The sequence below is a fragment of the Colletes latitarsis genome, chromosome 9 (assembly GCF_051014445.1).
Source record: "Colletes latitarsis isolate SP2378_abdomen chromosome 9, iyColLati1, whole genome shotgun sequence".
NCBI classification, from domain to species: Eukaryota; Metazoa; Arthropoda; class Insecta; order Hymenoptera; family Colletidae; genus Colletes; species Colletes latitarsis.
In genome coordinates, this window is record NC_135142.1 from 19,448,524 (window position 1) to 19,467,387 (window position 18,864).

An 18,864-nucleotide genomic window follows, 5' to 3' on the forward strand; every position below is an offset into this window, starting at 1 on the left:
TAAAATTAAAGACTGTTTATTACAGCTTCTTTCTCTTTGCCACTAAAGGAACACTTATTAAAACATGTTGGACTCATTGTGATTGCTGGTATTTCATTGTTCAGTAACTCATGTATTGTCTTTCCATCATATTTATAAATCCATCTACCATTTACAAAGTCATATCGTTTTGGACCAGACTTTGGAGAGGAAAGCCAAATTTGTTTATTTGGTGTTTGACGATTTATAACATAAGTACCATATGCTTTACCAAATTTAACAGTTAATACACCATCCTACAAAAATACATTATGAATAGAATTATTAATGATAACCTACTGAAAGATACAACCATAACAGAATAATGGAATTAATATTGAGACATACTCCATATGATACATCTGCTTCTGTTAGATGTGGTGACTGCTCGATCAATTCATCGAAGTATTCTGTCAAAGATTCAAGGGTTTCATCTGTAACTTTTTCAAATTGTATAGGTGTAAGTTCTCTGTAACAATAAGAAAAAAAAGCGATCTTTTTTATGAATTTACAGTTAAATATATACAGTGTCCTGTGGTTTTCTGTCAAAATGAACTTAATCCAGACGTTAAAAGGAAGAGGAAATGTTATATAAAGGTTATGAATAAATGCTTTGTTTTAGAGTTAGAATATTGTATGAATACTATACTTACTGATTAACTGAATATCCCTTGTCACTGTCTGAACTAAAATTTATTGCTAATTTATGATTTATTTTGTTCAAATCATTATTTTTACTTAATATTTTTTCACGATGAGGCATAAGATAACCTACAATATTTCGCCTAGATTGAACGTTAATCTCGTTTGTTAAATGTCTGCTTAGAATACTTGATACGGAGTCACACGATAGAATTCTAAGATTACTATTCTTTGTTATGTTTTTTGTCAGTAACATGGTACAAATTTTGTATATATCCTTTATTGATCAAACAAACCGCGTTCAGAATATTAAAACCTTTGCGTGAAACATAGTCACCAACTGTATATAACAGAATATTCCATATTTATTGATCTTTGTTAATAAATGCATACAAATGCGATATTGTAGGAGATAGAATAAAGTATTTTCCGTGGAGGTACATGAATTTATTTACAAATTGCAGCGCAAACAATAGTTTCAAATTTTAATTTGTATATAAAGAAAGTTGTTTGAAGGACATATCATTTTTATATGATCAAATATGACTATCATTTACACGGTCCAGATTTACGTCAAAATTATAACATCAACATGTATCAGCTGATATTAGCGATAGTAGAGTAATTCGATTATTAACAATATTAGCTGGGGATGATCGATATTGAATCGATTTCTAAAAAATCGATTCTTGCATACCTGACTCTTTTAGAATCGATTTTTAATTCATCTAATCCCCGCGAAATGTGAATTTCCTTTCTCTATCGTTCTTCACGAATTTTATGCGAATTTCTTTCTTCTTTTTACGATAAAAGCTCTTTTGATAAAGTTTCTACGTTTTTCTCATTGAACATTCCTAACGTATGATTATAAAACCAAATAAAGAAAAAGAAAACTCTGACGATGCAAAATATTGAATTCACAGTATAATGCATCTTATCGGTTTTAAAAATATTATAATTGTTCTAGTATGAATCTAGTATGTTAATACACTTTATTTAAAATAAGTTGTTAGATTTGAATATCTTTCGAAAATAAGTGAACAAACCAATGTTTTACTCGCATGCTAGTTATGTCTGACGGATTAGGATATAACGTTCTTGTACATTTTTTTCTCGTTAGTCTGGGGACTTCCCTCGAACAAAATAATATGACGAATGCAAAAACTGGTTTAAAATGTTGCAGAAGTTATCAGAATCGTATACTCAGGTCAGTGCAGCGTCGGTAGTTCACAGTGCAAGTCGATTATTTCTTGCATTCTTTTTCAACAGCTTTATGTTTCGTCACAGATAACTTTCGTCGTATGAATTAAATTGTGAATTTTAAGAAATATGTTCGGCTACGATGATTCTATTCCAATTTTCATCGTATTTGTTTTAAAGTTTGTAGGTTTCATTACAAATGTGAATTCTTACGTTTTACCTGAACCAACGTTCGAAGTTCTAAAACCGAATGGAATTCGAATATCGATACCAAGTAAGTAAATAATATTAATTGTATATCTATACAAAGTAGAATAACCTAAAACTAATATTATTTTACATAAAATATTCCATGTTTTATCCGTAATTATTAATGCGTAAATTAATTTAATTGTTAATATATGTCATGAACGTTACGATAGATAAATGCGTGCATTCCAGTAGTAATTCCCAGGAGTTAATAAATTCCCGTTAGTCGTGTTTTTCCTGATGAACAATACAATGCGTGATTCATGCAAAAAGAACAAAAATATCAAGTATTGGTAATGTAGTATCACAGACAAGGTATACCTGGTCTGTGGTAGTACATACAGTCGCTCAAAGTGAAAATCGTACAGTGTATATCGACGGATATTTTAGCTAAGTTAACAAAAATCTTTTTCGCTTCGCGTCGTGTTTTCTAAATGTTTGTTACAAAATTTGTTTATCATTACCATGATAAAATTCTTCGTATAATATGAATATTGTTCTTCTTGTCTCAACAGACGAAGAAGGACTACAATTTTTTTCATTTCATGGAAATTTAAATAAAAGAATCACACCCAATGAAGTGGGAGAAATATCGGGTGACGTATACAAAGAGAAAAATGGAAAATGGTATTTTGAAAAGCAACATTTAAATTTAAAGAATGGAGAAATCATGCATTATTGGATTTATGCACAAATAAATGGTACAGCATACACCAGAAAAGATCTGACATGGACAGTTACTTGTGCGTGGTATATAATTACTTATTACTTTTATTTTTTCATAGAAAAATATAAAAGAAACATTAGTGTTCTCTAGTACAAAAGCCCCTCCCACGTGTGTTCCCCCTTTTTAATCGTTCGAAGTCGATTCTTGGTGAAACCACATGATATTAATGATTTTTTTTAAATCGAAAAATCAAAATTAATACAGAGTCTTCGGCCACTCCTGGGAAAAATTTTAATAGGGGATTCTAGAGTCCAAAATAAGACGAAAATCAAGAATATCAATTTCTTGACTGAGGCTTCGTTAAAAAGTTATTAAAAATTAAATTAAAAAATTTCAAATCGTTCTGAAAAATTATTTTTGGTTACGGGGCTCAATTACAATCATTTTTGGTAAATACACATACCCCTGAAATCCTACTCAGTTTCGAGAAAAAAATTTGAGTAGATGTAAAATTTTTCGACAAAATTAAAAAATTTCAAATCATACTAAAAAAATTATATTTAGATACAAGGGTCAATTACAAGCATTTTTGGTGAATAGACCTACCCCCGAAATCCTACCCACTTTCTAGAAAAATATTCAGTACCAACGGAACTTTAAACATTAATGAATTTTTAACCAAGCCTCCATCAACAAATTAGTATTCTTGATTTTCGTCTTATTTTGGCCTCTAAAATCTCCCATTAAAATTTTTCCCAGGGGTGGTTGTACACCCTGCATATTTAAAATAATCAGAAATATAAACCATAGAGATAATAAGCAAAATAAAGAACATATTAATGAAAAATATAAAAATTTGTACCCTCTAATTACAGTTGAGGCAAACGGAACTCAAAACACAAATACAGTACAACCCAGAAGTACTCTTAGTAAATTGCTGTTAAATGAAACTTTCGATTCTTTGAATCAATTAACTTGGACGCGCATTATCAAAATACCTTTGAGCCCTGTAAGTTATAGAATAAGAAAACAAGAACATTCTCGTTCATTTCGTATTATAACAATGCAAAAAATCATGCAACAACAGATTATTACAAATTAATGGTCAAACTTTGAAGACATGTAACATTCATCAAAATTAACAAAACACGTACAGTAACGCACAATTAACTTTTCACGATTCATTTTTCCAAATCTCTTTCATTCAGCGTTTCGAGTTCAACAAAAAATCAAAGCCTAAATGTTCAATTCTTCGTCACCAATCCTCTATGCTTCATGATAAATTTTTAATATCGTAGGATTACGAATTTTGCGTGTACCACAACGAGCATCATCAATCTTTAGTACAAATTGCAAATGGAAAACTTCGTATTAAACCAATGGTTTTAGAAGATATCTATGGCGAAGGTATAACTGCATTTGGTAGAATGCAACTTAGTGGGTAAATATAGTTGTGTGTATTTTCAAAATTACTTGATCTTTTGAAAAGAAATACTTAATCAACCACGTATTTGTGTACCGTTTGTTTTGTTTCAACAATTCGAAATTGTTCTATATCTCATAGCTGTACCAGTAATTTTCCGTCGGAATGTTCACGAAACGCCGCGGCCTTCAATATTCTGCCGCCCGTTATATCTGCCAGATTTACCACAAAGAACAGTTTTCATTTTCGATATGGTAAAATTGAAATAAGGGCAAAATTTCCAGAAGGTGATTGGTTATATCCAGGTGAGTAGCGATTAAATTTTACATTACAATCTCGATTAAATATTGCACGAGAGCACCAAGAGGATAGTCACTTAACAGACAACACTAATCGAAGCTAAGCATTCAAATTTTCGTCGGTACTTTAGATACAGTTCATTCTACATATAAAAAAACCATCTTTTGTCAAACATACTCTATAATATATCAAACACGCTAATTATTTAGAAAATGGCCCACCTCGACGATTTTGAAAAGATCGAAATATGTTGCCAGGGATATTATTTTTTTTACATAACTTTAATTGTAACAGAAATGTGGCTGGAGCCAAAATACGACAATTACGGTACAGGCTATTCCAGCGGACGTGTAATCCTTGGCCTTGCTCGTGGAAATGATAATTTAATTGATTCCACCAACAGAACCATATTTGATTCGAGAAAATTAGACTTTGGATTTAGATTTGGTACAACTACAAATGTTGACGACTACATGGTTTCCAAACTGAAAGAAAATGGTCCAAGGTGGACGAAAGATTTTCATGTTTACACAACGATTTGGAACAGTGATGGATTTCAGTTTATGGTCGACGATGAAGAAGTTGGTAAACTGAATCCTGGAACGAACGGATGGTTGAATAATACTACTTTCAACAAAATGGCACCTTTCGATCAAGAGGTACAATTAACATCGTATGCCACATGTACTACACATAATTCTATACGTTTTAAATTCTCTTTTTTTAATAGTTTTACATTACTATTGGCCTCGGAGTCGGCGGTATACGCGTTTTTCCTGATAATACAATTAGTTCAGGCAATGCAAAGTCATGGAAGAACGTTGGAGCTAAGGTAAAATTATAATACCATTCTTCGATCTCGTAAGACTTAGAACAAGTTGAATAAAAAATAAATATAATAAATAATAGCCCGTAAAGATGTGTAGGAAAAAAGAATCGACGTCTGGAAACTTCATTTACTGAAACTACTTCAGCATCTTTCATCGTTTTTATATACCCTGTATATCATAATTAATCGATAATGTTTGGTATACTTCAGGCAATGTTAAAATTTTGGAATGCAAAGGACCAGTGGTTACCAACATGGAGAAGAGGAAATGGTAGAATGACAGCTTTCGAAATTGATTATATTCGCGTGTGGTCATTTTGAAAAAGACGTGTCAATATGGAAATGGCATATTTTCGAAAGTGCATCGTAACAAATAAATATGAAAAATTGTACAAAAGGAAAACTGATTAAAAAGTTGCTTACAACCCATTGCATAGTTGCCCCCATATGTCGTATGCATGTTACCTAATTTTCTTTTTTTTATGTAGGGAAAATCCTTTATGGACTCTTCGGCGCCATGTGAGGAACGTCGAAGTTGTGTCGGACTTTTACTGACTAAAAACCTTATGATGACCTACCTTAGGTACGACACGTATGTCGCCTAATCTTATCCTCTAAAAGTATCAGTTTTGGTCATGCGTTTGCTCATATGGTAGTCTTTCGGCATTGGAATCATCATTAATTGTAGGCCGCCTCCTGAGCAAGTTTTTTCTATGCAATCTCTAGGTCCGATTGATTCGGAACACTTCTTATTCCCCCAGATCTAGGCCCATCTCTCATTCACAGAAGAAATGCTCAAATCTGCTTTTCATCTGGTACGTATTCTTTCCTCGTGTCCCTTCTTCTTCTTCCTCGGAACGCTAATCCCACTTCCTTCCAGACGATCCAAGCGCTGTATTACTCTTGTTTATCTCGTGATTAGAGGATCTACCTTTCAGTTGTCCCTCGACAGTGGTGTGCATTGTTTTGTTTGTATTCTATGTGTACGAATCAGGTATCAGGTGTTGTTGCTCGATCCTTGCCGTTGACCTCCGGTCCGAATAGTGTTATGGTTCTGCAGTTTTTAATCATTCTTTTCTTCTTTGAAAGTTAATTTTGTTGGTCGTCTAGTAGGAACATTATTCGTGATGTTCCGTATTTTTTAATTTAAATTCTGTGATCAACTTGCTTTTATTCACGTTTCACAATTCCTTGATAAGATTTTCCTTCTGTATGTAGTGACATTATCAACTCACGCTCACGTTTACTAGTTTCTAACGTATTCTCCAGATTTGTATCTTTCATTTCTTGCAGTATTATTCCGTAAATTTGAATCCAAGGTAGAAGTTTCATTTGTTAAGAGTTTGACTCGCAGTTATACTTTTGTGAACAAATCTCGTTCTTCCTGTTATGGCGTGCGAAAGGGACTATTCGTAGACGTGTATAAATGTTAATGAACGTCTGAATTAAGCCATGCTAGGACTTTTATGTCACCATCAACATTTTCACTTATGTAATCTTGTAATTTATGCAACTGGTTTAGACCAGCGTTTCGGGTACGTGGGGACGCTACTCCCCAACAGCCACCGTGATAATTTTACTATGGCCGCCCTGCGGATAACTATAGGGTAATAACTAATAAAATACGCGTCGTTTAAAAATATATAATTTAAAATGATGGGATTGAAACGGTAAAACTAATATTATTATTCTTACATGGTCGTGTAAAAGAACAAAATGTAAAGTTCTAAACGCCCAATAAAGCATTTCCGATTATTCTTACGCTTGTTAAAAGCATTAGCGAAAAAAAAACAGAATTGCAATAATTTTACTCTATTTATTTATTTATTTGCTAAAATAAAGATAATAGTAAAAAATGTCCTATTCCGTTTTGTAGAATTCGCTTGTGCTAATTGAGTCTGGCATAGTTCTTCTTTCCACCTGTAATAAATAGATTTATGCGCATTTTATATATACTAAAAAAACCAGTTATAATCGTACCTTTGTAACTTTCATTGCCACTCCTTCCGGAAGATTCCTTTGTATATACTCTAGAAAAGTATCTGCTGTTGAACCAGTCAGATTAAAAAAATCAAGATATCTATAGTACGTTCTTGTTTCATACTGGACACGATGTTTTTTGTGAATATGAACAGATTTTAGTACTGTTAGCCTTTCATGAATAGCTTTGTACGGTGCAACACTGTTAATTTTTGTATTAAAGTTTTTAATTTTTTAAATTATATTACTCAAACTATAGGTTTTGGTATTGTTACTTACTTTTTACCCATAGTAATATTTAAATGTTCTGCTGCTGCAGTAGTAAATATTCCATAACTCTTTAAGACAGCACGGTCATTTCCCCTAACTTCAACTTCTATCTTTGAGTACAATTTATCAGGAGGCTAAAATATATAAAATAGTATTCCTTACATTCAGAAACATCTATTTTTATTTACAGATTTTTTTCTACAGAAGAAAAGAAAAAACTTGTACAGGACATTTTTTAATTAAATCTCATATTAAAAAGATATTTAATAAAATTAAACACTATAAAAACAAACAAAATTCGATTACAAGAATAATACTAATTCAGTATTAAGAAATGTTTAAATATATATTTAGTTAATTCTTTTTGAGTTTTAGAATATAATTATCCCAACTTAATTTTTATTTAAATATCTTAATCACTACATACCTCTTCGGTATTAGATGTACTGACCAATGATTGCTCTGTTGAAAGCAATGAACATTGTAATAAATTGGTACGTCCATTGTTAAATGAATTTTTACTTGTGATATTTCGTAAAAGAGAAGATACCTAAAAAAACATTCTTGTAGTCAATCTTAACCTCGTTCATATAATAAGCTTGAAAAATCATAGCATATTATACCTTTGAACGAAACATTTGTTAGTCTTATTTACATAAATAAAAGAAATACTTCGACTTTGTTATCTTAAACGTAAACAATATTTAAAACTTGCTTTTCACTCAGTATAGATACGTTACAAACATACAACATTTGCACGTACGTACATATACGAAGTACACATGACAAATGTAAGTATAGTAGGCAATATGCAATTTCATATTATTATACATACATAATACAGCTAGTAGCATACTTAAAATATTTTATATATATATATATATTACCTAAATATATTAAAAAAGTCCACTTCGTACATTTTTACATAAATGTATTTATATTTGCATAACTAAAGAAACAAAGATAAGTAACTTTCTTATCTACATGCAAATTTTAAATAACGAATAAAAAACAAACAATTCTTTAATGCGTTATTTGTTCAACAAAAATTACGATCTGAATTATACAATCAAAATTATGTTTCGAGTTGAATGAACGAAAGCTTATTTAAGTAACTGTTCAATCAAATAAACGTTTCGAATAAATTGTTGCAGTTTTTATTCGTCATTTATTATTCGAATTAAATTCTGTTAGCTAAGTAATGATTTTAAATGGATTTCATGTTTACATATTTAGAAAATTTTAACATTATTTAAACATAAATTGAAATAAATGCTTAAATTAGTCTTTGATGTGTATAAGTATATTAACAATATGTTTTTTATTATATGCATTTTTGATGTGAAAGTGTTACAGTTATTAAACAATGCACAATGTGAATATGATGCTTAGTCCATTTTCACGATAATGAATATATTAAAGTTTTATAACTGTTTAAATATCTATTGTCAAATGTAATATGTCTGTATGTACATGTATACACACAGTAAATCCTCAACTTACGCGATTAATTCGTTTCAAGGTCTTCTATGTACGTCGAATAATATGAGTACAAGGTATGTAATGTGGAAAAATAAAAGGGTCAGTCTCGGGTTAAAAAGATTGTAGGATACACTATAAGTAAATGGAATATGGATAATGCTGACTAATCTTGCAAGGGAACGTATCGAATCCATATAAGTACGTCAATTTTGATGAAATTAATGGGAGGTAGCTTTTAAAAATATATTTGACGCGTATTTTTTTTTTATTAGTTAACATCCATTTTTAAAGAATGAACTACATAACTAAAACGTCGAACCTAGTACGACTCGCAAATCATTCCAAGACTGACCTTTTATTCTTACTTCAATAAATTTGGTATACAGTCTTAGTTTTAAAAGATAATCAAAGTTACACAAGTCTACATGTATTTTTTTATCAAAAAAAAAACTGAAAAGAAAATTTTATTTAATATATAAATACATACACATATACAAATTATGTACATATAATGACCTAAGTGTGAATACAGTCGCGTATCTACGAATCCGTGTAATTCAAGGACTAAATATATGTGTAGTATGTGAATTAAAATTAATTGAAAATATTTTATCTTTTTATGTAAATGCAGTTTTATTTGAAAAGTACAATATAAACTTACTTTTTATACTGTCTCAAAGGAGATTTTCATAATTACCATTTGCCTGGATTTTAGTTTAACATATTAACTTTTGTGGAAAATCGTATCGTATTTAGAAGTAATACTTACAATACTTTATGAACATCCTCAATGTTTAAACATCAAAATAATAACTTGAAAAATTAAATAAACGTTTGTTTGTATTAATTCGTAAAACATACTTTACAGTAATAGGTAATTGTGTAATGTAACGCGAGTTACATTATAAAAATATCACGTATTTTTACCTATGTTATAGCTTTTAAATACATTTTACTTTGATTGGAACGTAAAAAACTTATGGTTTCCCCTTTGTGACCCAAGTAATGTAATGATAAGAACTTCCTAACAAACTAAATTGTTAATAATTAATATTATTAAATTAAGGAACAAAGATCTTAATGTAAACCTTTAAACTGGGTAGAAAAAGAACGTTGTTGTTGAAAATTCGAATTTTGAGTTTGCCAAGATCCTACATTTTTTCCACTTTGCCAAGCATTTGATGGATTTTTTTTCTCATTATCATTTTGCGACATCCAACGTGATTCTCCAACGTTTTGAATGCCATTATTTTGCCATTGAGGTTTCGTATTAAAAGGTAACCCTTTGTTTTGCCAATTATCTTTTTGTTTTGACCACGTGTCATTCTGTTGTTCATTTTCTCTTTTCCACGTGGACGATGTAGCGGTATTTTCAAGTTTGAACCATCTTTCTTTTAAATCTAAATTACCATCATCGCCCCAAGGATCTCTTGCATCCTCTGGTAAATCATTCAAATCTTCTTTGTCAGATTGTTTCCAAGAATCTTTAGTATTTAATGATTCCCATCTAACTTGTTTGTTTTTCTCCATCCAAGATTCTTTCGAAGCATTTGCACTTTCTTTTCCACGAATATTCCAATTATCATTACTACTTCCAGGTATATTAGACGTATTTGACCATCTGTTATCAGTACTTGATGGCCATGTTTCTTTAACCACAGGTTTTGTAGAGTTCCAATTATTTGAACCACTGATCCATGTATCGTCATGAATAGACTCTTTATAATCCCATTTTTCTTGGTTGAATGTTTTACGACGTCTATCGTTAGAGGAGGTTTGATCCCAATCGTTGTTGGATGTTGAAGGTTTTTCATTTCGCCAGACATTCTGTTCCTTAATCATTCTTTCAGCAGATCGAGGCCAAGTACCAGTGTTTTGTTCAATGGCTCCTCTGCTTGGTATATCCCACTCATCGACATACCTTTGCATTGGTGACATTTGTCGTCCTTGTGGAGATTGTTGTCTTCTTGGCGGCGATGCAAGACGTCCAAATAAAAACCTTTGTGGTGATTCTGCACGCCTCATTGACGATATTTGTTGCTTTTCTTGTGGCACTGTTTGTCGCTTAGAAAGTAACATTTCTTGTCTATTTGGAGATATCATTCGGTTAGGAGAAGGAATTTGCCTTCTGGATGGAGACATTTGTCGCCTTATTGGGGATAATTGCCTTCTAGGAGGAGATACAGATACTCTTATTGGGGATATCTGTCGTCTTGAAGGTGACGCTTGACGTCTTAATGGTGATAATCGATTCATAGACATTTCAACTCGCAGTGGAGACGATGTTTGACGTCTCGGTGATACGGGTCGTCTTGGTAGTAATACTCGCCTTAATGGCGAGACAGGTCGATCTAATGGAGGAGACATTTGACGTCTCAGCGGAGGAGACATTTGACGTCTCAAAGGAGAACGTTGTCTATACACAGGTGAGTTTGGACGGCCAAGAGGAGAAAAGTGCCTTCTAGGAGGAGAACACGGACGTCTTGGGGGAGATAATAATGGACGTTTAGGAGAAAATCTTTTAGGAACGGTTGCGCGATGTTTTATTGGAGAAGATTGTTTTCTCATAGGTAGAATTATTCTTCTCATAGGTCCCATTTCGTTCCAACGACTTCTTTCGAATGATTTGTTATCTCGATTCCAAGAATTTTCCTGAGTTTGTTGTTGCGTGTCTGTTTCATATCGCTCCGTCGTACCCGTGCAAAACGGACTTTCTAACCTATAATCAGTAGGTTGTCCCACTGGCATTATTGTATTTGGTTCTAAAGGCGGTAAATTATTGTACTTTTTATAAAATGTTTTCGGTTCAGATTCTTCATTATTTAAACATTTTTTATTTGCCGTTGTGATTACTATATCTTGGGAGTTCATTTCCTGAATATATCGACCCTTTAAAAGAGCATCCTCCTGTTTAATTTCTCTTTGATCTAAATTTACATTTTCTGGTGGTGCAATACGATCCCAAACAGAACGCGGAAGCTGACTTTGTAGCTTATTTGTTTGCTCTAAAACCATATTCAACATATTCTGTAATTGTTTAGCGGTATTAACGTCAACAGTTGGCGCTGGTCCACTTAATTTTTCTTTTGCTATTTCTAAAAGTGCTTGATGTTCTTTTACTGTTTGAGCGATATCTGTATCAAATCGATTACTAGATAGTCTTTCCCTTAAATCAATTTGCTCCTTATGCTCTCGTAATTTCTTTTCATATAACGGATTGATGCGCAATTGTGAGTTTTCTGTTACCCTTTCGTTTTTCTTTTTTGTTGATAAATCTAATGTTGAAACATGATGTTATTAAAATTTTATATAAACTTTGTACATAACAAAAGAACTGAACTTTTATAAAAATGTTGATAAATAAATACGAACTTACCCATTTGCCAAGCCTTGGGACCAAATTTAACGAACTTCTGCATTTTCTTCGGTGGTCCTTCACTTTTGTCTGGGGAAAGAGCACGTTTCCCCTTGAATTTATTTTTTGCAGTAGAATTATCACTAGTTTTTGTATGTCCCGGTTTCTTTATTGGTGCTTTCGATTTTTTTGCAGGATGTTTTATTAACGATTTATTAAAGTTCTTTTTTGTCCGCAATTCAGTTCCTTTGTTTGGTATTTTCTTATCTGCTCCGTTGGTATTTTGTTCACCTATCTTTATTTCTGGAGTTCTAACATTTTCCCCTGCATTTTTTCCGCTCCATTGTTGATTGAATTTATTTATCATCCGTCGTTGTAGTAAGATAACAGCTTCAAAATGAGGACCAACGGGTAAAGTATCAACAACACATGCCAAAATTGGAATGAACGGTGATCCGAAAGTAGTATTATTTGCAGGCCTAGCTAATTCTAATATAGCACGGACTGATTGTTTAGTTAATGTAGTTATCATCACTATTCGTTTAAGAGATGGAATTTTCCTGAGACATGTCATTACTTCAATTGCTGTAAAATATACATACTTATATATATATATGTATATATGTGTATGGAATTGCAATAAATTAATGTTGTTTTACTATAATTATTTTTAAATAATTTATTGAAAATTATGAAAATTAATGAAATACTTAGTAGGAGTTTTAGTCGTTATCGATCATAGTAGATTTTTGAAATATGAGACGATTATAAACTTTGTGTATTTGTAATATATTTTTTATATACCTCGACCTATGTTAGTATTTGCATTAATTACTGCACATGTTTTGCGATTTTGTACTGCTGTAATAATTTTTCCTATTACTTCGGTAGGAGATCCCATAATAAACGAAGCATTTTTTATATTATTTAATTCACATGTCATTTCAGCTTCCTCTACTTCTGATGGAGAATCTACTCCTATAACTTGTTGACATTTCTATAGAAATTTAAAATTTCAATTCAATCATTTTTTAATTCGAAATAAAAATATAACAACAGTTTTCAATAAAAATGTAGTTTTATTACTTACAGATGCCATCATTAATCCAATAAGACCAATGCCACATCCTATTTCAAGCAAAGTTGACTTTGGACTAGGTGCAAGTAAGTCCATCACTGTATTAGCTACATTCTCTGCACCTGCAGTATTCGACCAAAAATTTGTTTTAGGTGCAAGTTGTACTTTTAATCCACCCACAACTTCATCTAAAGCTTCTGACCCTACTAAAAATGTTGTATCCGTGACAGTAGTATCGTCACACCTAAATTTAGTAAGTATAATATATTTATTTGCTATTTATTTCATAATAAAAGTCACATAAGATAACGGTCGTAAGTTTTGTGGAACTATTCTTACTTATTTGTAGACTTGCAATAAAGAGACTTCACATTGCAATCTTTTCCAGGTCCAGACTCATAAACGTGTTTTAAACGATCCATTGTAGAACGATTAATATTTTTTCCAGTTGCAAATAGCATAAGCTCATCCATGCTATTGCAACGTACAAGTAACCATGACCATTCCTGTTTTCCTTCAATATTTGTTTCAATATTTGGTTTTGATTCCATTTCTACAGATATATCATCAGCGAAGCTTTCGTTTGTACAGTTTTGGCTAATTGGTTCTGTGGTTTGAAGAAATTCTTCAAATATCTATGCAATGTAAAAATCATTATAAATCTAAATTAATAATATTACACGTATAAATTAGTAACTATGAAAACGCCCGAACATATTTTGGGCTTTAAAACTAAAGCGAGTGTATTAACACACGGACGGCGATGCCCGAGTTCGTTCGGCCTCTAAACGCGAAAAATAATGAAACAATTAGCTACAACAACCGAAAAAAGAAAATGATGTTTCTTAACTACTGGACATAATAGTAATAAGTATAGAATAAAATGAAATATTTATATTTACACAAATATTACGGTGTGCGTCTGAATAAATATTATTTATCTGCATTTATTTTATCTTTGATTCTTATTAACGATTGCTATTATTTATATTATGAATTGTATATAATATAGCAGTGCCTTGAATATTGGCCGACGGGATAAAGACACATAACATGGCATACTGATATTTCACAGATTTAAAAACAAACACATTTGCCCACTGGGACAAGTGGGAAACCAATTCGAAAAACTGGTGAGAATAGCAATCGACTATCGGTACACAGATTGAGGTCCGTACGAACCCAGTACCGTCGTCGCCTGCGTTGTCTTCCAACCGCTTGACGTTCGAGTGTTTATCAAATAAAATTGACATGTACCTTTACAGCACGCATTACAAAAGGTGGAAATTCAGATTCATTGTTTACATTAACACCCCATGCCCCACTTGCTTCTAATTTCCAGACTGTTTCTACATCTTTCGTAAAATAAGTATCGGCATCGCTTGTCTTTTTTGGAGATTCTTGTACTCTTTTTCTGCTACCTAAATGCACAAAATTCGAAATGCATTGTTTGTTACTTCTTATCACCTTTATTAGAGATACGAATCAAAACAGTTACATATACTTACAGATAAATTTCCAACGATTAGTATATGGTTTTTTTAAACAACATTGTCTAGCTGGCTTTAATTTGCATAGAGGAGATCCATTCACATATTCTTCCCACTCTAACCATTGTTCGTAACATGGATAAGAAATTCCTAAAACTCTGGCCACTTTTGACAATCTATCTTTTATAATTGCTTCTTTCTCAGCAAGCTGTATAACATTATTTCTTTTAAGTAACAATTTTAAAATATAAATTATGCATAAAATGTATTTTAGTATCTTTTATGTATTACCTTGTTCTTATACCATTCGATTGGTTCAGATTTCTCTGTTTCTTCACATTTCTCGATTTTTTCATCTTCTTCGATAATTGTGACATCATTTTCTGAATTAGATACCACATTTTGTTCATCAGATTCATCATTTTCCATTATTTTTGGAAAATCTGAACTATTCAATACTATATTTTCAATTTCATTTAAATGATCTAGAACATCTTCGTCTGTTATATCTTTTTGATCATCCAATTGATCTAAATTAATATCAGCAGTAAAATCAATTGAATATGTATTCAATTGTTCTGAACATTTGTTTTCTTCATTTGACATGCCATTTTGCTCATTATTATTAATATTCAAATTATCTGAGTCTGTATTTGGTTGTACTGTACATTCATTTTTTTCACTTGACACATTATTTTGATCATTATTATTAGTATTTAACTTATCCGATGGTACACTATTTATTATATCTACATGTGATACTGTTTCATCTTGTTTAATATTTTCATTTGGTGTCTCTACATTTACAGGTTCTTGTTCAACAATCATAGGTTTTTTTTCATCAATTTCAGGTTCTTCTTCATTGACCATAAGTGCTTTTTTATCAACTATAGGTTCTTTTTCAACAATCATAGGTGCTTTTTCAGCAACCACAGGTGCTTTTTCAGCAACCATAGGTTCTTTTTCAGCAACCATAGGTGCTTTTTCACTAACTATAGGTTCTTCTTTAACAACCATAGGTTCTTTTTCAGCAACCACAGGTTCTTTTTCAGCAACCATAGGTGCTTTTTCACTAACTATAGGTTCTTCTTCAGCAACCATTGGTTCTTTTTCAGCAACCATAGGTTCTTTTTCAACAACCATAAGTTCTTTTTCTGCAACCATAGGTTTGTTTTCAGCAACCATAGGTGCATTTTCAGCTTCTATAGAATTCTCCATAGAATTATTTTGGGTAGTGTTAGATGTATCTTGATCTTCGATACATTCATCTACTACTTTGTAGTTTTCTCCTTCAATCATAACTGCACCTGTATTTTCTATAACATATTCATTGATTGTTTGTATATTTTCAATGTGAAACAAAGTTGTGATTATCATTTTCGATTATAGTAAGAATAACCGCAAATAAAATGAACTTTTATAATAAAATATAAAAACTATTTTACGATATTCAAAAATGAATAATGTATGAACCAAGTATAAAAATACTACCGGCAACATGGCGAAACAGTAAAATATAAAAAGTAAAGAGCTTACCCATTTTTTCGTCGACCTTTAAATGCGACTTAATAATCTTACAATCCGAGACAAATGACACTCCAAGTAAAATGTTACTGACGTTGCACTTAATATTGATAACTTACTTTATGACGTAACTAAAGTATACGAAGAATCGATGAACGAATGGAATTAAATCATATCATTTATCAAACACTTCATTGTTATTATACCCCCACGGTTTATCATGAACATTTTATCCTAATTGTAGTACCCACAAAAATAAATCTACCATATATAAAATTATATATACGTATATATCACTATATAATATGGTAAGTCTTTTTCGAATTCCTTTATTACACGTATAGTTTCTATGTTGTACGAGTTTTACATAATCTTAGCTTTATTTCATTGTACTACTTCATGCCAAGTAAAATTTAATCGCGCGATGAGCAACGAAGAAAATGGCGTTCCAAAAGCAATCGATTAGTGTAAAATCGGATCAAAATTTCTGTTCATAAAATGAAAAGTTCACTTTCAATATATTGCAATATTTTCGCTATCAAATAACTATATGTGTATTTACTTTGATTTCATTTAATAACAGTAAAATATAAATGCATATATACCGATATGGTACCAATAGAAACATACTTTTAAGGTAAATACATATGGCACGTTATGCATAAAACATTTTTAAAATTAATACCCTGAGGGCATAAAAATAAAAGAGGACATAGATAATATATCTCAAAATATATCTTAATTCAATATAAGCAATAATGTCTAAGTAGGGTTTAATGTTAAGTGAAGATTAAATAATTCGGCTAGTAATTTTCTGACAAGAAAATCCATAATTATCAATTTCGTTATAAATATTTTTATTTCCGGTTCCCTACAAATATCGTGAAGCACGTGTTGTTTCTATGAATTATTATTCGTTCTTTGGAATATAATATACTAGGAAATAAATGTCATGGTGTCAGATATGATACGAGACTTTTGGTTGGTAGAATGATATTAATGATGTCGTATTTTACCAATCAGAAGCCACACATATTCTTCTAGTAATTTTTTTTGTTGGTAAGTTGGTATACATGCAATCTAAACTTATCACAAAATTTTACATAAATACGAATATCCTTTACCGACATTGTAAACATTTTTAAAATTATTTACAATTTTTAGAAACTAGATATTTATGCTATGTAATTATAATTTAGCATTGTTAAATTATTCATTAATCCTTAATGGTTACCATGGGTGAAAATTCACCCGAGAGAAATTTTGATATATCGTTTTATTAGTTAAATTTTACTGTATTTAATTTTTCTACTATTTTTTTTAATATTACAACTTAAACAATAATATTATAATTATAGTGTATGGGTGAAAATTCATCCATAGTACCATTAGTGTAACTTTATGTATAAATTCTGCTGCTACTTTTGTTAATCTAAGACATCGATTTTTCTAAAAAATCATTTCAATGAATTTATTTTTTGATCCTTTCGAAATTTTCTTTCTTTTTTCTTTATTAAATTGAAGTTCTTCCCTTTCCTAATTTTCCCTCTTCGGTTTTTTTATTAGTTGCCATTGTTTATAACTTAAAAATCGACGTAAATAATTTAAGAATATTAAAATTTTCGAAAGATTTTTATCTGCCATTGAAGTGTCTATGTCGGTTATTTTTCTCAATTCTAGGAATTCCTCGAAGCGAACGACACTCTGGATTATCTAGACTGTTGCTCGATACCGGAAACTGATAAGGCACGCGCTAAAATGTATCATCAGATTACACAAATTTTAATTTTTTATATTTTCCTAAGAGTCTTACCGCTTAATTGCCAAGGAGTTTTCATTGAAAATGAATCGAAACAAAATTTAATTCAGACTATTTTAATTGCAGATATTTAACACACAGTGTTCATAATACTATCTCTCAAAATATAGAAAGACCGTGAAAAACCTCAGGAATATTTTGATAATATTCTTATAAGAGTATGATGAAAACTATAACTTTAAATTTTCGTTACTGGATGATTCATCTTGCGATAGGAATCGCTCTTAGCTGTTGCAGATAGGGCGGGGTTCGTTACTTTATGTTGTATCTCGCTTACTCATCGTCAATGTGTCCTGCTCGCTTCCCTTGTCGAACAATATGTGTGAAAGCCAGCCCCAACTCTCGTGTCATGAACACCTTTTACAACATTACTGTATTTTAGTAAGCCTTTGTTTCTTTACGTACCCGTATAATACGTATAATTTTTGTAATAACACCGCTTTCATACCGTAAATTGCTGTATTTAGCAATCGTCTGGCATAGAATCTACAATCTTCTGTAGAAAGAAGCATATTCTTGACGAGTAATATTTCACTAT

The 18,864-nt window shown here is 31.3% G+C and overlaps 4 protein-coding genes across 7 annotated transcripts; 1 reads left to right on the forward strand and 3 right to left on the reverse strand.

Moving 5' to 3' along the window:
• Window positions 1–4: 4 nt before the first annotated feature.
• Window positions 5–1,285, reverse strand: Fh (frataxin). Its single transcript, XM_076773484.1, has 3 exons — window positions 672–1,285; window positions 367–487; window positions 5–275 (listed from the first exon to the last, which is right to left on the reverse strand). The coding sequence occupies exons 1-3, from the start codon at window positions 914–916 to the stop codon at window positions 6–8; spliced, it is 636 nt and encodes a 211-aa protein (XP_076629599.1). The 5' UTR covers window positions 917–1,285; the 3' UTR covers window position 5.
• A 385-nt stretch (window positions 1,286–1,670) lies between these two features.
• LOC143345894 (beta-1,3-glucan-binding protein 2) lies at window positions 1,671–5,753 on the forward strand. Of its 2 annotated transcripts, XM_076773482.1 has the most exons (8): window positions 1,676–2,134; window positions 2,625–2,852; window positions 3,652–3,785; window positions 4,075–4,217; window positions 4,341–4,504; window positions 4,794–5,158; window positions 5,230–5,331; window positions 5,539–5,753. In XM_076773482.1, exons 1-8 carry the CDS (start codon window positions 1,990–1,992, stop codon window positions 5,647–5,649), a joined length of 1,392 nt encoding a protein of 463 aa, XP_076629597.1. In that variant the 5' UTR covers window positions 1,676–1,989; the 3' UTR covers window positions 5,650–5,753. The 2 variants fall into 2 exon arrangements, with proteins under 2 accessions (XP_076629598.1, XP_076629597.1); XM_076773483.1 differs by lacking the exon at window positions 2,625–2,852 and having other exon boundaries at window positions 1,671–2,134.
• A 1,232-nt stretch (window positions 5,754–6,985) lies between these two features.
• Mrps10 (mitochondrial ribosomal protein S10) lies at window positions 6,986–8,377 on the reverse strand. Its single transcript, XM_076773486.1, has 5 exons — window positions 8,202–8,377; window positions 8,006–8,128; window positions 7,588–7,712; window positions 7,309–7,510; window positions 6,986–7,248 (listed from the first exon to the last, which is right to left on the reverse strand). Exons 1-5 carry the CDS (start codon window positions 8,214–8,216, stop codon window positions 7,189–7,191), a joined length of 525 nt encoding a protein of 174 aa, XP_076629601.1. The 5' UTR covers window positions 8,217–8,377; the 3' UTR covers window positions 6,986–7,188.
• Window positions 8,378–9,667: 1,290 nt separating this feature from the next.
• LOC143345891 (uncharacterized) lies at window positions 9,668–16,928 on the reverse strand. Of its 3 annotated transcripts, none has more exons than XM_076773478.1 (9): window positions 16,520–16,928; window positions 15,275–16,299; window positions 15,002–15,191; window positions 14,751–14,914; window positions 13,833–14,128; window positions 13,506–13,737; window positions 13,220–13,412; window positions 12,437–13,000; window positions 9,668–12,335 (listed from the first exon to the last, which is right to left on the reverse strand). In XM_076773478.1, the coding sequence occupies exons 1-9, from the start codon at window positions 16,521–16,523 to the stop codon at window positions 10,138–10,140; spliced, it is 4,866 nt and encodes a 1,621-aa protein (XP_076629593.1). In that variant the 5' UTR covers window positions 16,524–16,928; the 3' UTR covers window positions 9,668–10,137. The 3 variants fall into 3 exon arrangements, with proteins under 3 accessions (XP_076629593.1, XP_076629594.1, XP_076629592.1); XM_076773479.1 differs by having other exon boundaries at window positions 9,668–11,108; window positions 11,178–12,335; window positions 15,275–16,928; XM_076773477.1 differs by having other exon boundaries at window positions 15,275–16,928.
• Window positions 16,929–18,864: the final 1,936 nt, after the last annotated feature.